Here is a 26,363-nt window from a genome sequence, read left to right on the forward strand (position 1 = left end):
CAGCCCTACGATGAGTGCTTCGTACTCGGCCTCGTTGTTTGAGGCGTGGAATTCCAGTCTGAATGATCGCTCCAAGATCTCTCTTGTCGGATATGTGAGGCAAATTCCGATGCCTGATCCTTGCTTGGATGAGGATCCGTCGACGTGAAGAAGCCAGGTGGAATTTGGTTCCTCGTTGGTTATGGTCCCCGTTGGTAGTTCGACCAAGAAGTATGCGAGCACTTGTGATTTTTCACTTGTTCTTGGTCGATACTCGATATCGTACTCGCTTAACTCGACCGCCCATTTGGCTAGTCGGCCTGACTGACTTGGGCTATTCAAGATCGTTCATAGGGGGAAGGTCGTGAGGATGACGATCGTGTGGGATTGGAAATATGGTCTTAGTTTTTGGGCCGATGTTACGACCGCACATGCTTTAGTTTCCATTAGCGGGTAATTTGATTTGGCATCCATCAAGGTTTTGCTTATATAGAAAATAGGTTTATGTTCGCCGTGTTCTTCCCTGATCAGGACGCCGCTCACAGCTGTTGCCGATACGGCGATATACAAGAACAAAGGTTCCCGCTCCACGGGTTTTGCGAGGATTGGAGGAGAAGCTAAATATCGTTTCAGCTGTTGGAAAGCGTTTTCGCATTTTTCTGACCATTCGAACTTTTTATTTCCCCGTACAACATCGTAGAAAGGTAGGCACTTATTGGTCGACCGTGAAATAAATTGGTTAAGTGCTGCGACTCTTCCGTTTAGCCTTTGGACTTCTTGCTTATTCTTTGGTGAAGCCATCTCGATCAATGCGTTCATCTGTTTTGGATTAGCTTCGATTCCGCGGAATGTGACTAGGTAGCCGAGGAATTCTCCTAATGCCACGGCAAATCTGCATTTTGTCGGGTTAAGCTTCATGTCATGAGAATTTAGTTGCGCGAAACATTCTTCCAGATGCGACACGTGATCCTTTGCTCAGAAGGATTTGACTAGCATATCGTCGATATAAACCTCCATTGTTTTACCGAGTTATTTGGAGAACATACGGTTCACAAGTCGTTGGTAAGTTGCGCCATTGTTTTTGAGGCCGAAAGGCATTACTCTGTAGCAATAGGTCCCACGATCAGTTATGAACGCAGTCTTCTCGCGATCGTCAGGATTCATCATAATTTGACTATAACCCGAGAAGGCATCCATAAAGGACAAGAGTTCGTTGCACGCCGTTGCTTCTACCAATCGATCGATGTATGGCAGAGGGAAACTATCCTTTGGACATGCCTTGTTTAGATCGGTAAAATCCACGCAGACTCGCCACTTCCCGTTTTTCTTTTTGACTACTTTAGGGTTGGTGAGCCAGTCTGGATATCTCACTTCTGTTATTGACTCGACTTTAAGCAATTTTTCGACCTCGTCGTTCACCGCGGAAGCGCCTTCGGGTCCTAGCTTTCGCCTTTTTTGTTTGACGGGTTTGAAAGTCGGATCGATATTCAACTCGTGACATGTTATGTTAATGTCGATCCCTGGCATATCTTCCGCAGTCCACGCGAAAGCATTGAGGTTCTTTTTTCAGACAGGTTATGAGTTCTGTCCTCAAGGGCTCGTGGAGATTGGCTCCTATCTCGACGCAAGGTTCCAGGAATGCTTCGTCGAGAAAGACTGTCACCACGGGTTCGCAAGTTGGTTCACGTTTCTCCTCTAGGGCCGCGATGTTACGAGACTGCCTGAAGAGTTCTGCTAAATCCTAACTTCGCGAATCTTCATTTGAGATCTTTTTCTCCACCTTTCTTGGAGTGGTTTTGAGGTCTGGTCTTTTTTCGATTTTGTTCCGCGGCGAAACACACCTGCGATACTCTCGAATTTCCCCTTATTACCTCAATTCCATTAGAGGTTGGAAACTTGAGGAAAAGGTGGTACGTTGATGGGATTGCGCGCATGGCGTTCAACCATGCTGTTCCCATGATAACGTTGTAAGATGGCGGGACAGTCAACGACTAGAAACTCTGTGACTCTTGTCACGGTCCCAGCCTTGACTGCGAGATTAATCGACCCGTAGGCTATGGTCATTTCTCCCGAAATTCCCAACAGTGGGCTAGGATATTTCGCGATTTCGGATTGATCAATCTCCATTTTTTCGAGAGTATCTTTGAAGATGATATCAGCCGAACTTCCAGTGTTGAATCGTTAGCTCGATAACAAGGAGGTCGTTTCGAGGTTTGGCTCGATCGACCGTTGCTCCGCCTTGAACGAGATGACGTTCGCGCATGTCGAGTCTTGCATATCGTTCATGATCGTTGAGTGGCTTTTGCGGGTTAGATTGATCCATGGCTCCCCTCCTTCTAGCGCCAAACTGTGGGAACCGAAACTCGCACTATCGATTTCCGTTTAAATTTGGAAAGTAGGAAAGCCTTAATTTCCCAGATATCCCAGATATCTGCAATTGCCACACGCCAAGCAATCAGAACACGAAATAAAGACGATGAAGTATAAGAAATCGTAAAAAGAGAGCAAAGTAGATCTTATTCTGAATTCGCGTTTGAGCGTTACAACAAGGTAAGATGCTGGGCCACGAGAGCTGTCGGCGAGATTCCTAGTTCTAAAACCCTAAGACGACAACAACCTAATTGAGTCGCAGCTCAAATAACAAAAACAGAAAATTGCATAAACTGCTCTAAGTGCTAAATTTGCTATGTAAAAGTTCTCCTCCATGCCTCTCACCTAAGCCTCCTTATATACTCGCTCATAGGTCGGTTTGCAATTTTCCCTTTCTGCCCTTAAGCCGTCATAGCCTAAAAATGGAGATATTCTATTTTTCCCATTCTTCCTAATTATCTTCAAAATTTCGTATTTATCCGCAGAGACTTGACATTTATCTTTCCTTCCGAACCAAGCGTAACCAGTCCTACAGTTTATGGGCTGTTGGTTAAGAAATTGTAAGTTGGGTCTCGAGTCATGTCTTAGGTCTCTTTGGGCTGTCTTTTGACTCGAAGCGTTAATTACGGCTTCTTTCGATAAAGAACGAACATTCCGCAGTTTTTTACCGTAAAGTTTGATTGATGACTTCGAATGGCGGAAAATATGAGACGGGTTCGCTACGGTCTTCAGGAGATAGCATCGAAGGGTAGACGAGAATGCATGGATTCGTGTCGTATCGACGTTTCGGAAGAGCTCGGTCGATACGTAGCGACCGAGCGGGTCGCGCGCTCGGTCGCTACGTAGCGATTGAGTGGGACGCGCGCTCGGTTGTGACGTAGCGACCGAGCGGGACGTGCACTCGATCGCTACGTAGGGATCGTGCGACCTTATTCGGGTTTTTTCCCGATGTCTCGTGTTTCCTCCGCAAAGCTTTTCGTAAGAACGAATCTATTTCGAATAAAATATTTGTCGAAGAAAGTTCTCATTTTCTTCTTTGGACGTTTTGAATGTTAACTTCGTCGCAACCGTTTTTGACCCCAACGGCTATCAGAATACGCCTACAGCAAGATAAGTTGTTATCAGTTCAGCATTGAAGACATCCTAGAAAGACTACAGAACATCTCAAATGCAGTACATAAGATGGACGAGAGATGGACCAGAAATGATGAGGCCACAAGAAGTTTCATTGCAGCTTGGTCCAGAATCTGCAGAGATGAGGTGGATGCTTGTTTCCCAACAAATACCTTTTTGTTCACCAACTATCCACATACCTCCAAAGTCAAGCTAAATGACTATAACAAAACGCTGAGTAGGAGGCAACCCACTATTAGGTAATTTTAATTAGCTTTCTTAGTTATTGGTATTTACTTTCGTTTTTATTTTTTTAAATTTATTGCAAAACCCAAGTAGGATGATTACCAACATATTGACCGTGGACGAGACGTCGACATCAATCGACACACAGACACACACAACGATCGATGCATACCTATGCACACCTATTTGTACTTATGATTTATTTCCACCATAACTCCGACTGTGTTACACTAAGACAGTGTAATTTAAGTATGGGGGGAGGTTTACTGGTATGATTTATTCTGATTCTTATAAATAGATTTTTTATAAATTATGCTTAGCTATGTGAAAGGGACTATGATTTTATTACTTGAATGTCTAACCACTCTTTAGCACAATTCTAGATTTACTGATTTCAGATAGTATTAAGATGCTAAAGTGGATCAACATGTCAACTATACACACTTGCCTTGATTGTTTGAAGGAACCAAAGCTGACCTCCAATACTAAACCTAACATAACCGCTTGTCTTGGGGCTTGGTATACATGAGATCGGATTCTTCAGATAAATCTGGAAGGTAAAGCCTTATGTAGATTTATTTATCACAATTTTCTCTTTCTATTTCGATCCTAGAGTAGTTAGTATTAGTTTTAGTTTTTATTTAAAAAAAATCTGAAATTTATTATTTAAATAGGACTTAGGATTTAACTAGATGGAATCTGAACAGGACTTGGTGGCTAAAACCATTAAGGCTTGCTTTATAAAGATTCCAAATAAAGAATTCGAACGGGACTTGGAGGTGGCAATCTTCAAGGCTCGCTTCACAAAGAATTCTTGGATATAGGTCAAAAAGAAGTGAACTAGGCTTGGTGGCAACCACCATTAAGACTTGATTCATGGAAGCCTGTCCAATCTTGGTCACCGATCCTGCAATGGAAGCAGACTTTGACTCAAGAGAGAAATTAGAGAGAGAGAGAAATTAGGAACTAACTTTTACCTGCAGTTCCAGATACTTGTTTGAAATCCTTGCATCCTGTGATCGATACTCCCAAGGTAAAACATGCACTTTTATGTTTATGCTAAGAAATAAGGTTAGTAGAGAGGAATGTCAGACATGATTTGATAAGTTGTAGACTAGTTGAACTTGGTTGCTAAGCTAGGATATTGCATAATGTACTTTTGTGATTAGACTTTAAATGTGGTTTGCGAAATTGTAGAGGTGATGATTTCTATGTTTTATATCTATAAGTTCCTGCTGTTTTCAAACCTCTTTCAGAGAGACTGACTGTTTGTTTTGCTTGAGGACAAGCAAAATGGTAAGTCTGGGGAGTTGATATACCATGGATCTGACCTATTTTACTATCTATATACTATATATATTATCCTATTAGGTATGTTTTCAGGTTCAGAAGTATCTTGGAGTAAAGTGATGATTATAGAGAATTTAGGAGCTTAAATGAGTATTCATCCGAGCTGACCATTAGAGGTCGATACGAAGAAGACACAATCGATCGATGCACATCCAGTGTCGTTGATCGATACAGAAGTGAAGCCTCGACGATTGAAGATTAAGATCGATCGATGTACATCATGTACAATCACTCGATGTCGAGACGCGGAAGCACGACTTGGTTCCAGCTGACTTTGAACCCAAGACTTCACCAAATTATAAGATTATCCCTGACGAGTTTTTAACCTAATAGATATATACTTGCCTAAGTGTTAGTAAACAGGAGAGCTTGAAGGCACCTTTGTATTCTTATTTTCAGCAGAGAGTTTTAGGAGAGAAGATCATAGAGAGATTTGTGATTGGAACTCCATTGATTCATGTATTCTATTATATGCCGTTTTATTTACATTTTGTGTCATGAATTGCTTAACTATGTCTGAGTAGTTTACTTGTTAGATTCAGGGTTCAAATAGGTTAGATGGATTAGCCCCAACTATAGATTGCTAAGTTGTGGTATTCATTTATTGATTGTTCTTAATGCTTGTTCTAAATTAGCTAACTAGAATATTGAACCTAGGAATCTGCATGAGTCAAGCATCCTTGACCATCCAGTCCTGAACCTAATCTGTAATACTAGACAACTGGAAAAAGGCTACCGCTGAACTAGAAATCTAGTGAGCATTATCAACTTACGCCTGAGGCTTAATTAGAAGCATCGATCGATACTGTCTTCTGACAATCGATCGATATTTGTGAAAGGTGTATCGATCGATATCCCTATAGGACCGTCGATCGACACTTTCTTGTGATCAATATACGACAGTTGAGATCCAAGATCTAGTTAGTTAACCAGTGAAACATTGCCATCGCTGATCACTGTGTCTAAGGGGTTGAGCTTTAATATATCATGCATGCAACTGATAGGCATCTATAGGACTATAATCTCCAACACCTGAATAGAAACCATGCATCTAATATCTTTCCAATAAGTTACACCCCCAAATCATCTTGTTAGTCGAGCAATAGAATTGCTCAATTAGGATTGCTATTTACTTTAAAACCATAAAACAACAAACACTTAGAATTAATAAATTACTAGATTTAATAGATCCCTAGCTCCTTGTAGATTCGATCCCTAAGTACTACAATTGAACCTCTTATTTGAGAGAGTAATTCAGTCCTTAGGGTAATTTGAGTATAACTGCTCGAACCAAAACGTTGGCTGACTACAACTGTCGGTCTTGTTCGGGTGACGATCGATGATGCTAAGGCCATGTCGCATCTTCACCGAAAGGAATCCAGACGGTTGTAGCTGCGTTGAGGTTAATTCCTCGAAGGACCTGACACCCATAGAAAAATCAGCCTCCGCAGCCATCACCATGAGACCAACTGCGATTCTGAATGATACATTGACAAACTGACTGATCGGGACATCCCGACAAAAGCAGAATGAGGTGACCAATCGGGGAATCGGGAACCAGAGTCGTGTGTCCTTCCAAAAGTACGACTCGTAAACACACTGATACCCGACCGGAAGATCCCATGGTTGCTGGCCATCCCTCGGGATAATGAACGTCACGCCGGTAGCTTGGCGGTCTTAAAGCAACGACTTTATTCTGCTTACTGACGGCCAAGAAGGTTCGACGTTCTCCCACGCCTGACCCTCAACCGATGGGGGCGCTCAGCTCGAGGGGCCAGAGGAGGCAACTCCTCAAATGTGCCATCTGGGCGATAGTAAATCAGGCAGAAAGGGCCTTTTTAGACCTCCTTTTTCCACTTTCCCGAGGATTCCCTCGGCTGATCCCCCATGATAGAGGGCGGACCGCAAACCTATTCAGTTCATCATCATCTGCGATGGCTCTCTCCTGGAACAATCCAGATGAAACATCCTCGCTCTTCTGCCAAGAGCCCGACGATTTACCCACAGATGCCATGAGTCAATTTTCGATCGACTGTTCTACGAAGACAACATGTAAAGGAGATGGAGAGAGAAAGTACCTGAGTATGCGAGGAAGAGTGAAGAGAGTGGGGAATGCCGGTTTATTTATAAGAGGAGAGGGCACAAATCTCCAAGAAACGCCATCATTAGGGCTAAACGGGCCTACTAAGCCCACGAGACCGCTATAATCGGGCTCCCGCTCGCGACGTTTCAACTTCTTGGGAGAAACCAGCTCTGGTTCAGATGAACCATAGACGCTGGTTCAATCAAAACGGTCCTCTATAGTTCCCGACCAAATCAAAACCGGGGCCTCAGTCAAATCCCTCAGATCCTCGAACCCAACTCTACGAATCCACTAGTGTCCACGTACCTGCCACAAGTGAACTAGGAGGGGACTTACTGTGGGGGCTGGATCGCATCCACCAACAATGTCCGAGAAACGAGGGGTATGACCCAATAAGCCGGCCCACAATCCAGGCGTTATCGACAGCGAATAACAGGAGAGCAGACTGGATTTCGGGACTCAGCCGGCTCAACCCCGAGCTGATCATTCGGCTTGCAGACAACGACCCTCTGGCCCGACTGCCAGCCTGCCGACTGAAGGCCAATTAGGTTAAAACGACAAAGGGGGAACACATGCTCCGAGTAATTAAGGAGAAGGAGAGGTATCAGGGAAGGGGATCGAAGAACACACACACTTACTGGACGGCTAGAACTAGGTTTTTTACTCTCTCTTCTTGTTTGTTTATGCTTTACCCGGCCAAAGCTCCCCGAGCTCCGGTCTTTTCCGATCATTTTCCTCGTTTGTAATCACTCTCTTTTCGGATTAATTAATAAAACATTTTTGAACTGACCCACTGACGATTTACGTCGTTATTTACTCGTTTAGACTAGACTCGGTACAAATAAATATCACCAATCCATTTCTACGACAAGGCGTTAAAAAAACCTCGAATTTCGTTTATCATTAACAAGTTACAATTATTTCCAAATTCTTTTTATTAAATTCAAATCCTATGTTGCATGTAAACTCGGTCGAAGCTCCGTTTCACTATTTGGAAATCGGAATCTCTCGGAAATTCGCGTAAACGCATTGGAAACTCGTTTTTTAAAAATCTCAGTTTTGAAATTTAATGGAAACTTGCAGTTTTTTTTTTTGGAAACTCGCGATTCTGCTTTGGAAACGCTTAAGAAACTTTTTTAGAACATATTATATAAATAATTGATAAATATAAGGATTAGTTTGTTATTTTGATAAGTTAAAAACCTAATTAATTTTATTCCCAGTTAGTTAAACCTAAAATCGTTTACAGAAATCAAGCTAAGGTGGAAGTTAGAAACACGAGAAAATGGCATAAACAAAGTATTAATCTTTAACTTGCTGTTCAAAAAAAAAAAAAATCTTTAACTTGCTGTTTTATTTTTTATTTAGTTAAGTTATTTAATATTTTCGTATGGATTTTTGTTATTTTGAATATTTTTATGACTTTGATGTTTAATGATGATTTATTTTACTTTCAATGATTAAATAGAATGACTATTTGTTTATTAGTATTTTAAGATATACTAAACATAATAAAAATAAATACAAATATTAATCTATTATATATACTAGATATTCTGCCCGCACATACTAGGTGTTTAATACAAAAACACAATATTTAAGAATTATCTGCTGTTTTATAGAAATTCGTTTTTAATTATTTATATTTTAGATCATTCTAATTATTATTAATTTTAATCATTTATTTAATCAGATAGATTTAAAATTCGTTTTTATTTTTGACTAATTTATATAATTAATTCATTAAAGGTTTAAACAATATTAACCGCTCTAATTTTTAACGTGAGAGCTCAATTCCAAAAAATAATATTATTTTCAAATAAAAGCACAATATATTTAAGAATTATCTTATGTTTTATAGAAATTCATTTTTAATTATTTATATTTTAGATAATTCTGATTATTATTAATTTTAATCATTAATTTAATCAGATAGATTTAAAATTCGTTTTTATTTTTGACTAATTTATATAATTGATTCATTAAGGGTAATTCTGATTATAATTAATTTTAATCAGATAGATTTAAAATTCATTTCTATTTTTGACTAATTTATATAATTAATTCATTAAGAGTATAAACGATATTAATCGGTAATTCTGATTATTATTAATTTTAATCATTTATTTAATTAGATAGATTTAAAATTCATTTTTATTTTTGACTAATTTATATAATTGATTCATTAAGGGTATAAACGATATTAACCGCTCTAACTTTTAACGTGAGAGCTCGATTCCAAAAATTTACTTCGCAAATAATAGTAGATATATATATATATATATATATATCTATATATATATTTAATCACCTAGGTTAATTATCTAGTATATCACCTAGGTAATTTTTTCGTGCTCATGCACGGAGATAAATATTATAAAATAAATATATTATAATAATTTATGAATATATTAGTTTTAATTATTCTGCTATTTATATTATAATCAATATGAATAGTGTTAAATAACATTATGTTATTTTAATCAGACATATAATTTTGGATATATTAGATAACATTTACTTTTCGATTCAACTATAATATTTTAGTTGTAGGGCTTAATTTTGTTATTTTGATGTTTTATTCCTGTCTTAGATTTGTAAACATATTTTAGTAAGATTATGTATAATTCAATATATGTTGTTTTGAGAATCAAATAGTAAATGTAAACTACAGTGTTGGCAATTTAAAGTTACATAAATAAATATAATTATATATATATATATGAGTTATACAAAATACTTAATTGTAATAGTTGGTTTATGTATATATTTATAATATTATTTGAAAATTTCATATTTATTTGTAATATGTTGAGTCGTTGTATAATTTATATGTATAAAAATACTACTATAAATATTTTATTTTAATTTAATGTTTGACTTTGTATAAAAAATTAAATTGGTCTAGTTACTCATTTTTTGGGTATATTGTGTTACATATATTCCGTCAAATTAAAGTATAACTATTTCTATTCATTGTATTAGTTTTGTTGTTCATCTTACATGTGTAAATATATTTTGATTTTTTTAGTAATTTAGTACATGTTTTAATTTTGAAAAATAAAACTATGAAAATAAAATGATGATAGTAACAAAGTTACATAAAAACATAACAGATAAATTTTAAAAGGGAAGATTGTTTCCTTACTTTGATAAAGATTATTTTTCTAAACTTTCCGTTTTATGAAATCACATTATAGATGTAAAAATGTATTCTTATTAAATTTTATTAATATTTATTTATCATATATGTTAATTTGAAAAAATATAAAAGGGAACTTAAATAAAAAAGAAAGATTAAATTAAATTGTATTCATTAAATATATCTTAATTTATGTTATTTATTATTTTGTAATAATTTGAGATTATCTTTTAAAAGGGAAGATTATTTCTTTACTTCAAAATCAAGATTATTTTGTGAACTTTCCTCATTATGAATTACACTATATATATAAAAGAGATTTTTGTTTTTAAATTTTATTTTTTAGTTTTTAATATCTCTTAAAAATAAGAAGTAAACCAAATTGTGATTGTATTTGAAAATAGTATTATATAATTAAAATATTTATCGATGTTTTGTTTGCTCTAATTGAAAGATATTATAGTAAACTAAATATATGAAAAAAATAAATAAAACATTTCAATTATACATATTATAAACTATTTTTAGTCAATTAAACATATATTAGTTTATGTTACATAATTATTATATGTACTCATCTAAGAAAATAGATAGATATATAAAAATAATTCTATTATTTTGAATTTTTTTGTATTTTTTAAAATTATGTTTAAAAAAAAATAATATTTCGTTTTATAATATCAAGATTTATCGGTGTAAATTGTTTTTTATGATGTCCCACTCTATACAAATTTATATATTTTCATCTAAGAAAATACAGATATAGAGAAAGTATTTTATTACTTCAAAAATATATTTTATATTATTTAAAAATAAATTTTAAATTATATATTACTATTTTGTGAACTTTTCCTTTTTTATGAAATCATATTATTTATACGTATATTTTCGTTTTTAATTCATTTTTTAACTTTATAAAAAAAATTCATTTTTATTATATGTATGTAAAGTAAATAAATAATAGTATTTTAATTATAATATTTTTAATTCATTAAGGGTATCATTGTAATCAACGATCGTGAGAATTAACTTGAGAGTGATACATAATAAACTGATATGTGTGAGAAATATTTGTGTGCATAATTAAACGTTCTAGCAGTTTATAACAAAGTAGTTTCCTTGTATCATTATTTATACAAACATGTGATATGTTTGTTTGAAAAAAAATTGAATAAATCTTTATAATAAAACTTAAGATTTATTGATTATAATATAATAAATCTCTATATAGAAATATTATATTTTCAAAGTAATAGATTATTTTCTTACTTTAAATCAAGTTTATTTTGTGAACTTTCCTTATTATGAATTACACTATTTATATAAAAGATATTGTCGTTTTTAAATTTATAAAAAAGATTATTATAATGGTTTTTGAAAAGATAAAGAAAAAAAGAAACTTAAATAAAAAAGAAAAAAATAGAATAAATAACATTATATATAATTTTGAAAATAATAAATATATGTAAACATAAAACATAAAAAATGGAAATTCTACATTAAACATATGTTAGATTAAAAACTACCTTAAATATATGTAAGATTACTATTTTTCACTAAAAAAAACGGCTTATCTTCATAATGTAACATTACTATTTTGTAAAAAAAAATATTATACATAATTTCGAAAATAATAAATAGTATGTAAACATACAACATAAAAAATAGAAATACTACATAAACATATGTAAGATTACCATTTTACATTTAAAAATAACAATAATATGTAAACATACAACATAAAAAAATGGAAAAACTACATTAATCATATGTAAGATTACCATTTTTCACTAAAAAAACGGCTTATCTCCATAATGTAACATTACCATTTTATAAAAATAAAAAAACAAAAACATAAATACAACTATTTGACTATTTGTCCAAGTTCTTCTATTAAACATTACCGTTTACATTAAAAATGGAAAATACATAAAGATTTAAACATCTATCTTAAAATATAAAATATACACAATTAACTAAATATAAAGTATAAGAAAGGGAAATACTCAATATATAGAAAAATAAATAATAAGTAAATATTATAAATATATAAATATACGAATTATATATGCAATAATAAGTAAATGCAAATTTTTTTAAAAAAATAGAAAGAGTCAATTAAATATTAAACGTCTATCTTAAAATGTAAAACATAGATATTAAGTAAATATAAAGTATAAGATAAAGAAATACACAACTTGAAAACAATGGAAAAAGTATATTAATATTTAAACATCTATCTTAAAATGTAAAATATAGATATTACGCAAACAGAAAGTATAGGAAAAGGAAATACACAATAAAAAAAATGGAAAAAGTACATTAGTATTTAAACATCTATCTTAAAAAGTAAATCTATCTTAAAATATAAAATTATTAGTAAATAGAAAGTATAAGAAATAGAAATACATAATATAAGGAAAAATAAATAATAAGTAAATATATAATATTAGTAAATACGCAATTTAAAAATAGAAAATTATATTAAGATTTAAAAATATATCTGAAAAATTAAAATATAGATATTACATAAATAGAAAGTATAACAAATGGAAATATACAATTTAAAGAAAATGAAAAATGTACATTAAGATTTAAACATCTATCTTAAAATGTAAAATAGTGATACTAAGTAAATAAAAAGTACAAGAAATGGAAATACATATACATGAAAATAAATAATAATTAAATAATGTAAATATATAATATATGAATTATATATATAATAATAAGTAAATCCACAATTTTTTTTTAAAATGGAAAAAGTTCATTAAGCATTAAACATATATCTTAAAATGTAAAATATATAATATAAGTAAATACACAATTAAAAAAAATGGAAAAAGTACATTAACATTTAAATATCTATTTTAAAATATAAAATATAGATATTACGTAAATAAAAAATATAAGAAATGAAAATAAACATTTTGAAAATTGGAAAAAGTACATTAAGATTTAAACAATTATCTTAAAATGTACATCTATCTTAAAATGGTAGTAAATTATATAAAAATGAAAATACCACATTAAACAAAAAAAATAAAAATGTATAGTTTTACATCAAGAAAGTCCCTATAAAATTCATTATTCCATCAACATCAACCTCACACTATCAAGAAAAACTTCAAAGAACTCGAGCAAAAAATGGTTCCACCATCAACTCTTGCCGTCCTAAAAACCTTTAATGACCTTGAAGGAGATTTTCTATAACAACGGACATTTTGTTAGGTGGATTCATTGTTGAGAAACCCGCAACTTCCAAAAGCCAAACTTATTCAGGGAAATTGAATAAGTTTATGCTTAAAATATAATTTTAGAGAGTTTTCAAATATAGTTTACAGAACATTATAGGTGATGAATTTAATTTATTAAATTCGTTTATTACTTAAAACTAAGTTTTTTAAAAAACGTACGGAGTTATAAATATCAAAGCTGGATTGGTGAGTATAACATGAAGACAAAAATAAAAATATTTCATTTTCAAGATAAGAAATTCAGCTTTTGTTTAGTTACTCAATTAATAATATCTTAAATTATTTTTTAAATATACATAATTTATATATATAGATTAACCTTCCAAACTTAAACTATTATATTATAAATGAATAATTTTTTTAAATAAAAATAATTTATGATTAAAAAAAATAAAAACTACAAATGGTTATTTTCAAATAATGGATGTAATTTAAATTATACTATCATTTAACAAGTATTAGATACGTTTTGATATATCATTATTTTCTATTTCCAGGAAAAAATAAATTGTTAAATATCAATATCATCTAGGTTAAGTATACTAACAACACAAATTCAAACATCACAAAAAAATATTTACATAAACATCATAATACAATAATTTAATCAAAAAATACAATTCAAAAAATAAAAAAATATTCAAAAGAATAGTTATATACTTAATATTTGAAAATCAAAGATATTTTTGCTAAAATTCTACTTACCTGGCCAAGGAGATCGACCATCTTTTTACGGATAGATCGATTGTTGAGTATGTGGTCGATCCGAAAATACTCTGCAGTTTAATTAAATATCTAAAACATTTATTCCAACACTCAACAGATAGTTTTGATAAATATGATAACTAGATAGCCAACAAAATTACGAAAAAATATTTAAATAGTAAAAGATATGCTAATTTAACGTGTTAAAATTTAAAAATAAATTTTAATTATGACATGCATCTTAACATTTATATAAATATATATCATAATATAAATAATTTAGGAACTTAAATTAGAAATAAAAATAAAAATCCCGGGTGTAGCCCGGATTTATCCCTAGTAATGATAATTAGATATATTTGATTGATTAAGGATATCATCGTAATCAACCATCGTGAGAGTTAACGTGAGCACGACACGTAGGAAACTGATTTCTCAAATAATTTTATAGAGATAGACATTCTAAAATGTTTCCAAAACAAAAAAAAAATCAAAACTTACGTTTCTACGTTTCAAAACGTTTTGTTTTCGCGTATCCATTTCCGTTTCCATGCAACCTACTTTAATCGAAAATGACGTGTTCTTTTTCCTGCCATGTTTTAGTGCAAATGGGCACAATAATATCACAACAATGACTGTGCATGTATCTAGATATGTTTTTTGTTATACGTGTCAGGTGACAAATATCTTTTCCCATCCAGTTAAGAATAGTTTACATCCTTTTCTAAACGGCTAATGATTCTTTATTAATGACTTGAAACAAAGTAACCTTAATTTAGAGGTTTGTGTGTCACTACAAGCATGAACATAAAGACAGACGTTGAAATCCAAATACTAAGTACTCTCTAAAATATCAACAGCTTTATTATAGGCTCTTTGTGTCCACACTTTCAAATAAACTTGTTTGGAATGTGAATTTCATCATGAGGGTCTCAATTCATTTGCTTAGTCTGGAATATGAGTTGTTAACTAGTAGCATGAAAACCTATGATTAATAATCTTAAATTAGTGTTGAACCCGAGTGCCTACGCAGATTTATTTTTATTTTAAAAATATTTTTTTTCAATATAAAATAAGTTAAGAAATATACATTCTATAAATTTTAGGGTTTTGTATATAGTTTTATTTGATATTTTTTTATTTGGTGAAAAAATGTTTGGATGAAACTGAAATATTCAAATGTCAACAAAGGTAGAGTGTTCGGTATTCCCTACGACTCTCTAGGTTTTATTTTTTAGGTCTAGAAATATAGCTACCGTTAGGTTATTTATGAAATTTGTTTTGGTTTTGAGTTTTTTTTTGGTTATCGGTTTTTATGCATGGGCCTATATTAACATTTTTTTTTGGTTTATTGTAACGTTATATTAAAATTTTAGTTTTAAACATTTTTTCAAATCTTAATTATTAATATTTTTATCCAAAATATCTGTTATTTTAATTGTTTATGTGTGACTTAACTAAATTCTTTATAATACTAAATTTTTGTGAATATTTTTTATTTAATATATGATTTTCAGATTTATGTTTTTATTATTACAACAAAAGGGGAGAAATCGAATCTAAAAATATGGATAGAAAATAAGTTTAAAATAAAGTTCTATATACAAAGTTAAATACCCAAACACATAAAAACTGGCCCAGTTAAAATATTATAAAGAAAGCTAAACCTAGCTAACATCACACACACGCAAAAACACTCAGCATAGATTGACATGAGAAGTAGAAAGAAACCCGAAAGCCCATGATTCCTTAGGTAGGTCTCCTCACGCCGTGAACAGCAGCGATGTAAAGAAGCTGTGTGACTGAGAGTATGATCAAGAACGCCTCCGTGGTTCTCTGCAAAGAATAATGATTCACATAAAATAATGATTCACATAAAATCAATATTTTCAAATAAAAAAAGTATGTTAAAATTAAAATTATAAGAAAGATTGTGGTTGGTGGCAATACCCTAACAAGGAAAAAGAAGAATAAAGAACCACTAATCGTTACCAACTAAACTAGATTCGCACCAGTTTTAGGTTTTAATATATATTCAGAAAAATTATGACATTAGACTAGGTTTATTTCGCATGCGAACTTCAATGTGCGCACAACTTAGAAATTAGGGATTATTGAGTAATTTGAACATAAATTAATTCACGAATAATTAGGGCATGAAGTAAACTATACTGTAAAGTAGAGATAATTCTCTCTAATCTTTTTGCCCCACATGAGTTCAAAACACGTACGTCTCTCACTAACAGAGGAAGTTGATACACTTTTCTCCTGTATAAATACCTAAGTGCCATTCTCGATCAACAATAGATAGATTTTACGTCAACAGATTCTCATTACGATCCTATAGTGTTTACTCGCTCGTTCACTTTCATTTTCTGTAAGGTAGCATTTCAATAGTTTCTGAGAGATTAACAATATATATAATGGAAATTTCAAGATACATGCTCACTCTTGTTTTTGGCATTCTAGGTACGTATATCATCTCTCGTTTACGTAAACGTTCATAATGCGTATTTATTTGAGCTACGTACGTGAATTATAACATAAAATAATAATTATTTTGTAGGGAATATCACGTCCTTCTTTGTGTGTCTTGCGCCAGCGTAAATGCTTTATAACTCTTTTTAATTCCTCTTATATACATACGTTCTGAATCAGACATTAAATATACACTTTTTTTTTCTTATTTAGACCAACCTTCTACATCATCTACAAGAAAAAATCATCGGAAGGGTATCAATGTATCCCATATGTCGTTTCGATGCTTAGTTCCATGCTGTGGATCTATTACGCCATGATGAAGAAACGAAATGTTCTAATAAGGATCACTATCAACACCTTCTCCTTCTTTATACAGATTTGCTACGTTTCTTTCTTCACGGTGTATGCACCGAAGAAGGAACAGGTCCTTATTCGATATTTATTATTTTTTTTTTTTATCTTGAACTAACGCAATTATTACATTTTTACCGTTTCGATATGGCAGACTCTAACGGTGAAATTCGTGTTACTTGTGGACGTTTTCGCTTTCGGTTTTATTTTCTTCCCGACATACTTTCTTCTTGATGGTAAGCAACGTGTCGAAATCCTCGGATATATTTGCATGGTGTTCTCTCTTTGCGTTTTTGCTGCACCCCTTGGCGTCATTGTAAGTCTCCGATCCCTTTCATAAATATTTATTCCATCATTAATTAAAACTGCTTCGAATCGATCTAATTTTATTGGAAAACAGAGGAAAGTGATTAAAACCGGAAGTGTAGAGTTCATGCCGTTCGGTCTCTCTTTCTTTCTCACCTTATCGGCAGTCATGTGGCTAATATACGGCGTCCTAGTTAAAGATGTAAACATTATGGTTCGTCTATTAGTCTTTAGTTACCTCTGTTTTTTTTTTCTTACTATGCTCGGAACACTTAAAGCTAATGGGGTTTTTCTTCTGAAATATCTTCCAGGTTCCAAATGTTATGGGTATTATACTGGGAGTGCTACAGATGATACTTTATTGGATATACAAGAAACCTGCTGCGGCCATTGAAGACACCATAACGGCATAACCTTGATGAGAAGATCAAAGGAGACATTGAAAATGAAGCAGAGAAAATAAAATGTTTCTATATATCCAAGAACTGATCGTACTAGCGTGTATCGAGTTGTGTGTTTAGTTGCTTGCGTTTTATGATACGGTTTAATTAATGTTTAATCTGTGTGACCGATCCCTCTCTCTTTCTCACATCTTGAATGTAAAATAAGTTTCTGCTAAATTAAATTAAATTAAATAAGTTTAGTATGTGTTTTGTGTTCTGAAACACTTTTTGTTTCCCGGCTACTAGTAAAAGTGTCTTCTATTTACACTATAAAACAATATGCACACACCAATTCCAAAGGATTTCACACATAAGAGTTATTTATCATGAAGAAGCAGAGTTAGAAATAAGAAGATTCTTCCAGTTTCTTAGCTCTCTCTCCTGCTCTCTCAGCCTCTGCATTGCCTTCCATGGCATAACTCTTCTCCTGCCACCAGAAACACCACATGTGTTTTCTCACCACCAAAAAAGAAACCATTGACACATGACAAAACTATCATATTATGTTTACCAGCAAACGCCACGTGAAGGGAACACCATCTCTGACCTTTATCCTCTCTCTGATCACTTCTTTGGCTGCACATATCAGACCCAAGAGCGTTTATTGTTATACTAAACAAGCCAAATATTTAATGTAACTGATTTCAAGAATCTATAACAAGCTGCACCAGTGGAGGGTTGGCATGTCTTTAGCAGTAGCTGGCACCACATTTCGTTGAAAACATCTATTTGTTCATCTGATGCCCCAATGATCTGTTAGTAACAATCAAACAGTTAATAAAGAAGAGAATCCAGTATGTTTGATCCAGTTTTTGAGTTACCTTGTAACCAATGGCGTCAAAATCTGAACCAAGTAGTTCTAGAGCCTGTTTGTAGTTTCCCTTTGCGTATTCATACACAGCTTCCCCAAGCTGATATCAAAGCAAACAAGACAAACATTGATGAGTTTGTTAAAGAGAACGGAAAAAGACAGTCCAAGACGGGGAAACAAACCTGAACCCCTTTCTGCATCACTTGTTGTTTCTTCTTGTTCATCTTTGATACTCTGCAAGAACAAACACATGTTCACAACAGATCTGGTATCAGTTAGAAACTGTAGAAGAGAAGAGATTCACACTAACCGGAACTTCAGACCCTCGAGTAACTCATGAGCTCTTGATGTCTCTCCAGCTTTCGCCAATGCCCAAACTATCAATATATCAAGATGCCACTCCAAATACCAGTTTGCCTGAAACGTTAAAGCAAGTGGCCAAGAACTATTGAGAAGGCATAATAACTGCAAACGATATGAGACGTTATATCATTAATGCATGGCTTACCTGATCAGTCAGACGACCTGCAAGGAGTTTGAGACTGTCTTTAAACGAACCGTCAAGAGCATCTCTTACATCCAAACGCAGTAACAAACCAAGAGCATTGAGATAAACCTAAAGAGAGTTGCAGACAGTTGAATGCTTGATAGAAGAATCAAAATCATAAATCTTCAAATAGAAACGAGGATTACTTCAGGAGGAACGGCGTCTTCTTTCTCCAACTCTTTCCAGATGTGAGCATCATAAATCTCCTCGACTTTACTCATCGGTGACCCTCCTTCCAAGTAACAGAGAGCAACATGCCACCAATTGTGTGTATACCTAAACAGTTTGCATACATGTTCCAGATCATAAGAGACGAGCATGATAATATGTGAAAGACGGGGAAACAAACCTGAATCCCTTTCTGCATCACTTGTTGTTTCTTCTTGTTCATCTTTAATACTCTGCAAGAACAAACACAGGTTCACAACAAATCTGGTATCAATTAGAAACTGTAGAAGAGAAGAGATTCACACTAACCGAAACTTCAGACCCTCGAGTAACTCATGATCTCTTGATGTCTCTCCAACTTTCGCCAATGCCCAAACTATCAATATATCAAGGTGCCACTCCAAATACCAGTTTGCCTGAAACGTTAAAGCACACAAGTGGCAGAGAAACCAAACTGATCATTCAATATATCATCATCAGAACACATATTGTGCCACTAGTGCGTGGCTTACCTGTTCAGTCAAACGAGCTGCAAGGAGTTTGAGACGGTCTGCAAACGAACCATCAAGAGCATCTCTTACATCCAAACGCAGTAACAAACCAAGAGCATTGAGATAAACCTGAAGCGAGTTGGACAGTTGAATACTTGATAGAAGAATCAAAATCATAAATTTACAAATAGAAAAGATGATTACTTCAGGAGGAACAGCGTCTTCTTTCTCCAACTCCTTCCAGATGTGAGTATCATAAATCTCCTCAACTTTACTCATCGGTGACCCTCCTTCCAAGTAACAGAGAGCAACATGCCACCAATTGTGTGTATACCTGTATACATGTTCTTGATCATAAGAGACGAGCATGATAATATAGGTGAGAGAGAGTCTTAAACGCTTTACATAAAGGATGAGCAAGAAGGCCAAGACTCTGAGACTCCTTTCATGAACTCCACTGCTTCTTTAAATCGACATTCATGATGAAGAACATGACACAGCTGCAACAACAACAAAAAACATAAGCATCAGATGGAAGCTGAAGAAAGAAGACGCAAGTGCACAGTGTCAAAAATTTGTTAGAGATGCTCACACAGTGATGTGCCCAGGCATCTTCTTTGTTTATCTCATAGCCTTTCCTTGAAGCTGCCGCAGTTTCTCCCATTCGACCAAGTTCTAACAATGGGAAGGCGAGTATCCCATGTATGTAACTTTCTTCTTGATTCAGAGGTAGAACCTATAAATTATCAAGCAGATGAAACAATACCCTTAAGACAGTGAATCATTCAGGTCGATGAGAAGTGAAGTACCTGGTGAACAAGATCCAAGAAGGGACCAGGCTGACCCATGTAGAAACTCAAAATCTGAGCTCTCTTCAGAGAGACCAAATCCTTTGGGAATCTTTTAAGTAGCTGCAACACACACACAGTTTATATACAAACAAGTGTCAGTTGATAGGCAATGGAATTGAGAATCCAACCTTGGTGTGCATCTCAAAAGCCAAGTCATCATCTCTGTCCACGGAGATGAGGTAACTAACAGCCTCGAAAACCGCTTTCTCATAAGGTGTAGATTGTTCCTGTAAAATAGAACGAATTATACCTCCAAACCGCAAGTAGAATCAGAAGTACAACAAAGACTCACAAGATTGGATGTCGCAGCTTCAAGATAGGACTTAGCTCTGTGATGATCAGATGAGGAAAGGTAGTGAGCAGCTAAAATGTTGCCCAAGACACAATCTTTGTCGTGGAGGGGAGCTTCTAGAATCACTTTCCTGTTCCTCCCATAACTAAGAACCTGAAACACGATCAATAACACAAAGATCGAAACTTTAAGAAGCATAAGCCGAATAAACGCAAACAAGAAGCTACCCACAAGATCGTAGCTAAAACCCATCAAATTCAGATACAGTAAGTCATAAAAGCAGAAACTCAAAAATAGTCATGAAACAGAGCGCAGATTAGCATTTTGTAAGGAAAGGGTGATTATCGAAGAGGAAACCTGATGAAAATAGGAGTCGATTGCGTCGATGCAATGATCAGAAGAGGCGTTAACCTCATAACCCCACCGAACACATCTCAGTTTCTTCTCCATTTCAAACCGAGAAAACAGAGCTTTCTACGCGAACAGTTTTGTCTTTCTTGTGGGTTTGAAGATGTTTTGAGAGAGAGACAATCGAAACTTGAAGGAGACAGCGAGATTTGTATTTTGCTTGGCGTCATCAATCATTCAAGACTTCAAGTTAAATAACACACGGTGTTTCCCTTTTGGTTCCTTCTCGCCTTTTGGATAAACAAATTATCCGTTTACACTCCTCTCTACAGGTGGGATTCTAAAACCGAACCAGACATTAAACCGGTTCAATTTACCGATCACGATTCAATCTATTTTTGAAAACCAGGATTCTTGATTTCTTTATTTCAGCGCACATTGTTTTTTTTTTTGATAAAAGAATAAATATCCGTACAAAAAAAAAGCTTTGAATTGGGATACAAAAAACAAAGGGGTTTTATAACCTTTGGTGCCTATTGGCATTGGTTTTCTCCTTTCTCGTAATTTAAGGTTTTTCTGTTTAGTGGGTTCTATCGAACTTACGTCTCTATTGTATGGAGAACAATGAAATTTCAGTGTGATAAAAAAACAAAGGGTTTATTTCTGGAATAAAAAAAAGAGAAGAAAAAATAGATATACAGAGAGAGCGAAGAGAAAGGAGGAAAGAGGAGGAAATTTTAGTGAGTTAGTGAATTATGTATTTTTGTGTTATTGAGTCCAATTTCCAAAAACAAACTCTTTTCCAACTCTTTGGTAGAGAGCATGTTTAATGATGGTTTTTTAGCTATGTTTTTTACTATTAAAATATAAAAAGGTAACTAAAAGTATGTGAGAAAAATAAGATATGTTTCTTATTTAAAAGAAGTAAGAGACATCTTTTAGCTTAGTCTTTTATTTTTCCCTCTAAATGTCACTTTGTGAATGGTGTATTTTATTTTATTAAAATAAATTTTAATTATATAATTATTTTATTAATAAAAATTATTTAAAAGATTATATTGTGGGTATATACCATTGAACATGTTCTAAGAATACCTTCATCAGTGAGGAGGTTAAATTGAGGTTCTTATTAATTAAATAATTGTATTTTTAATTTAAGTTAGTTATGTATTTAAATTTAAAATTCAAAATGCCAATTGACCATTGATTGATAAACATATGGAACTTACTGATTTACAACCGGTTCTTGCTGTACTAGTTTTAAGTTCCCAAACTTCAAGAACCTAACAGCTAAACAAAAGGATTATATTCTCAGTAACAGATTTACTCACCCAATTCCTAAAAGTATGATTTTTTAGAATTATTTTTTGTTTCAAAATAATAGATTTTCTATAATTTTAAGGTACTTTTAGTAGTTAATGTTGATAAATTCTATACTTTTAAGAAACACTAACTGAAAATATTTGAATTCATTAAATACTATTAGTTGATAGTTATTAGAAAATATATAGTAAAATAAACAATAAATTTAATTGTAAACATTTATTATATTCTTAATATGCGTGAATAATCTATAAAAAAATTCTTTCGGGAACTGAGAGAATACACTGGTGTAATTAATATATATAGCAAATAAACAAAATAAAGTTGAATTGACAATTTCATTGTGTAAGGGCACATGTATAACAAATTGGGTTTTTCGGTTCGATTTCGGTTCTGATCTCGGATTCCAGATTTTATATCCAACCCTACCCTGAACAGTACATGGATCAGTTCTCCATATCCTCAAAGTGCATACTTTATGGAAGCAAGCACATGTGGTTCAAGAAAAGAAAAAGTATACAAAAATTGTTTATAGAATTACTTTTTGAAAGTGTATTTTTGTGAACATTTTGGGATTACACAAAAGGGTTTTAGAATTGAGATTCTTTGTGGTTTTCTTACACTCGCAAACAAAAATAAACCAAATCGTTGACCGGTGCTAAGTAAATTAACTCTGAGAAAAAGTTACTTGAAAAGATATCAGTAACAAAATATTCAATATTGGACCACTCAGTGTTTCAATGATATTCTCAGAACAACATTCTAGCGAATATACAAATGTTTTTTGAAAAGGAAATAGTGCAGACATTGTAGGCAACACATAAGTTTCCCAGAACACTGTAAAACTATTTCCTGGGGACAGCGATTCTCAATATGGGGCAAATAGGTCGAGACATGTGATGACTGTTGGACAGAACACTTACCTGTCTATGGGCATAGAGAAAAGAAGAACCAGACTTCATGTACAAGTCCTTCCCAATCAAACATTTGATGTGTAGGGTGACACAACAGTACTCGATACACCTATAAAACCGCCAATCTGGATCTATTTCTTTTTCGCAAGCCTCACACCAATATGTTACCACGGTACTTGTTTCCTCCCCATAGCAGAGACTGAGAATATGCTCATCATGTTTATACTTTACCTTCTGAGGTAAAGCAGCACATAGGAAACACAAAGCAAAGTCATTGCACTCAATGCAATTGAATGTTTCATTTGACATACTGCAGCCGTTGCAAACCCAACAGATTCTATGCTCTTCAGGTTTGGATGTTAAAAATAAAGGATGGACATGACTTCCATGGACTAATGGCTCAGAAATCGTTGCACAGTGAACATGTAGCTGAAACCTGCATTCTTCTTTACCGCACTCATAGAAGAAACCAGATACCACGCCTTTATAACAAACTGAACATTTGTTCTTATTATATTCAGTGTAGTCATTTTCTCCCACTAGAGCTAGAGTAAGAAGATGCGGATGTATCGAGTGGTATATTTTGCGTGAAAGATTCGCACATGTTTCATGTAGAACAAACTCACATTCAACACAAGAGTAAAAGTTACCGAAATATATTGGCGTGATAATGCTTGACACTGCTTATTGTCGTTGTAGTCTCTGCACATGTCCTCATCAAGTCTCAAATGATGTTGTTCATGGTGGAAGTGTTGTATGATTCCATGGCTTATCCTCACAAACGGATCAGCAATTTCTTCTTCAATTTCTTCTGGCTCTCCGTCAAGATCTAACCCATCCCACACATTGCGCCGTGTGGCACATCTCGAATGTGCTGCATACAAACAACCGTCCTTGACGCAAGAATAACCTCCATAATAATTGTCTATCTTTCTGCGACAAACACTACAGAACAAATTTCCTTCGTCAAAAGATTGCTTATAACAGATACGATGGGGATGGCGAGATATCCTTATGACACGTGGTAAGTTGATACACTTTAAATGAACCACAAAGTCGCAAGGAGGACACATGTAGATAGGAGAGATTGAATCGGACAAAGCGCAGACATTGCAAGTTAAGGAAGCATGTCTTGGAAACAAAGCAAGTTGATGCTCATGCCACTTCGGACAATCTACATGTGAGATTATAGCTTTGTCCACACAAGCTATGTTCATAGCATAATCGCAAACCGAGCAATATTAAAATATCTCTTTGAGATCTTCATCACAGCAATAGCATTCTCTGGTTTTACTGTCTACTTTCAGCACTAGCGGAAGATAGTATTTCTGATGAAGGTGAGGTTTGATCTGGAGAGGAGCCATTTCATATTCTTTATGGTACTTGCCATTGCAGCTTTCACAGCGGAAATGGGTAGCAACTTCCCCTGTTAAACTGAATTTTTTCCACTTTCCCAGGAAACAGTTCCACGTGCCATCGCTCGTCCACTTGACTTCTCTAGCCATTTGGAATTTTCCTTCACTGAAGTATCCTCCTACTTGAGGGCATAAGGATATAAGATTCTTCAGCTTTGAATTCAAATAGATGACCACAGAGACTATTTGACGAATGAGTGATATGAGTGATATGAGCTCCGGATCTTGTCAGACTTCCAATGTTTTGTCTACGAGTGACTTGAGGTTCAGATCAGACTCCGCCTTCTGGTCCGAATCTAAAGAGATTTTTTGAGATAAGAGTAATATGAGCTTCGACAGCGGCTTAGGCAGAGAAGCTTCGACAGCGGCTTAGGCAGAGAACCCACATCCACAGAGTTGAAGAGAGTGACTGTCTGAGTAATGAGTGACATGAGCCTCGACTCCGGCTTCGGCTGCAAAGCTAAATCCATAGTTCTAACCAGAGAGACTATTTGAATAATCAGTGATATGATCTTCGACTCCCACTCTGGAACCGTACAGTCCTCGCCGAGAGATCTCATTACTTGAGAAATTAGTGAAATGAGGTTTGATTCAGAATATGAATTAAAATAGAATGTAATGTGTTGCTGTTATTGATGTACAAAGACCCGTATATATACGAGATCACTATGTGATTTACATATGTAGATAATGACTAAGTCATGTTTATCTCTAATTTATATGTTTATCTCTATACCCCCCTCAAGTTGGAGGTGAAAGATCTTGAATCTCCAACTTGGAAAGTAGATAGCGAAATGTAGTAGAAGGCAACGGCTTGGTAAGTATGTCTGCTGGTTGCTCCTTAGTAGAAATGTGTTCTGTAGTTATCAGCTTGGCCTGAACCGCATCACGAACGGCGTGACAGTCAGATTCAACGTGCTTAGTACGCTCGTGAAAGACAGGGTTGGCTGCTATGTAAAGTGCGGCTTTGCTATCACAAAACAGTCGCATTGGTGTGTCATGCTTGATGTCGAACGAGAGAAGCAGCTTTTTAAGCCACTTAAGTTCTTTTAAAGCATAAGACATAGACCGGTACTCGGCTTCAGCCGATGACATGGAGACTGTGTCCTGTTTCTTTGTCTTCCATGATATCGGAGATGAACCAAGAAGAACAATGTATGCACTCAAAGAGCGCCGAGTAAGGGGGCAGGCGTTCCAGTCAGAATCACAGTAAGCTGTGACGCGTAGATCAGAATCTGAACGAAGAAGAATGCCCTGAGACGTAGAGCCTTTAAGATAACGAACCGTTTGAAGTGCAGCTTCCCAGTGAACTTGAAGAGGATGTTGCATGAATTGTGAGAGAATATGAACTGCATAGCTTAGATCAGGTCGGTTAAA

The 26,363-nt window shown here is 34.1% G+C and overlaps 2 protein-coding genes and 1 pseudogene across 5 annotated transcripts; 1 reads left to right on the forward strand and 2 right to left on the reverse strand.

The window, feature by feature from the left end:
• Positions 1-3,531: 3,531 nt before the first annotated feature.
• Positions 3,532-17,876, forward strand: LOC103829235 (bidirectional sugar transporter SWEET10). The gene is given in 6 exon segments (XM_033275975.1): positions 3,532-3,722; positions 16,937-17,150; positions 17,232-17,393; positions 17,478-17,597; positions 17,695-17,787; positions 17,789-17,876. Coding segments are annotated over 6 exon segments (864 nt in total). The 3' UTR covers positions 17,873-17,876.
• Positions 17,877-18,057: 181 nt separating this feature from the next.
• On the reverse strand, positions 18,058-21,638 carry LOC103829236 (tetratricopeptide repeat protein 38). Of its 4 annotated transcripts, none has more exons than XM_033275638.1 (14): positions 21,344-21,637; positions 20,987-21,139; positions 20,823-20,921; positions 20,653-20,754; positions 20,436-20,579; positions 20,249-20,343; positions 19,331-19,460; positions 19,146-19,253; positions 18,948-19,054; positions 18,820-18,871; positions 18,648-18,737; positions 18,495-18,579; positions 18,338-18,402; positions 18,058-18,253 (listed from the first exon to the last, which is right to left on the reverse strand). In XM_033275638.1, the coding sequence occupies exons 1-14, from the start codon at positions 21,434-21,436 to the stop codon at positions 18,167-18,169; spliced, it is 1,410 nt and encodes a 469-aa protein (XP_033131529.1). In that variant the 5' UTR covers positions 21,437-21,637; the 3' UTR covers positions 18,058-18,166. The 4 variants fall into 4 exon arrangements, 3 of the variants coding, with proteins under 3 accessions (XP_033131529.1, XP_033131530.1, XP_009103142.1); XM_033275639.1 differs by lacking the exon at positions 19,331-19,460 and adding an exon at positions 20,048-20,177; XM_009104894.3 differs by lacking the exons at positions 19,146-19,253; positions 19,331-19,460 and adding exons at positions 19,865-19,972; positions 20,048-20,177 and having other exon boundaries at positions 21,344-21,632.
• Positions 21,639-21,856: 218 nt separating this feature from the next.
• LOC108868995 lies at positions 21,857-25,723 on the reverse strand (annotated as a pseudogene).
• Positions 25,724-26,363: the final 640 nt, after the last annotated feature.

This window comes from Brassica rapa, chromosome A07 (genome assembly GCF_000309985.2).
Source record: "Brassica rapa cultivar Chiifu-401-42 chromosome A07, CAAS_Brap_v3.01, whole genome shotgun sequence".
NCBI classification, from domain to species: domain Eukaryota; kingdom Viridiplantae; phylum Streptophyta; class Magnoliopsida; order Brassicales; family Brassicaceae; genus Brassica; species Brassica rapa.

What these genes read in the sequence shown, in the direction of transcription:
- LOC103829236 (XM_033275638.1), bottom strand. Translation starts at nt 21,436, where the DNA reads ATGGAGAAGAAACTGAGATGTGTTCGGTGGGGTTATGAGGTTAACGCC. An exon ending in CTTTTGAGATGCACACCAAG is followed by an intron (nt 20,755 to 20,822) that starts GTTGGATTCTCA and finishes TGTGTGTTGCAG; the next exon opens with CTACTTAAAAGATTCCCAAA. An exon ending in CCTTCTTGCTCATCCTTTAT is followed by an intron (nt 19,461 to 20,248) that starts GTAAAGCGTTTA and finishes CAAACTGTTTAG; the next exon opens with GTATACACACAATTGGTGGC.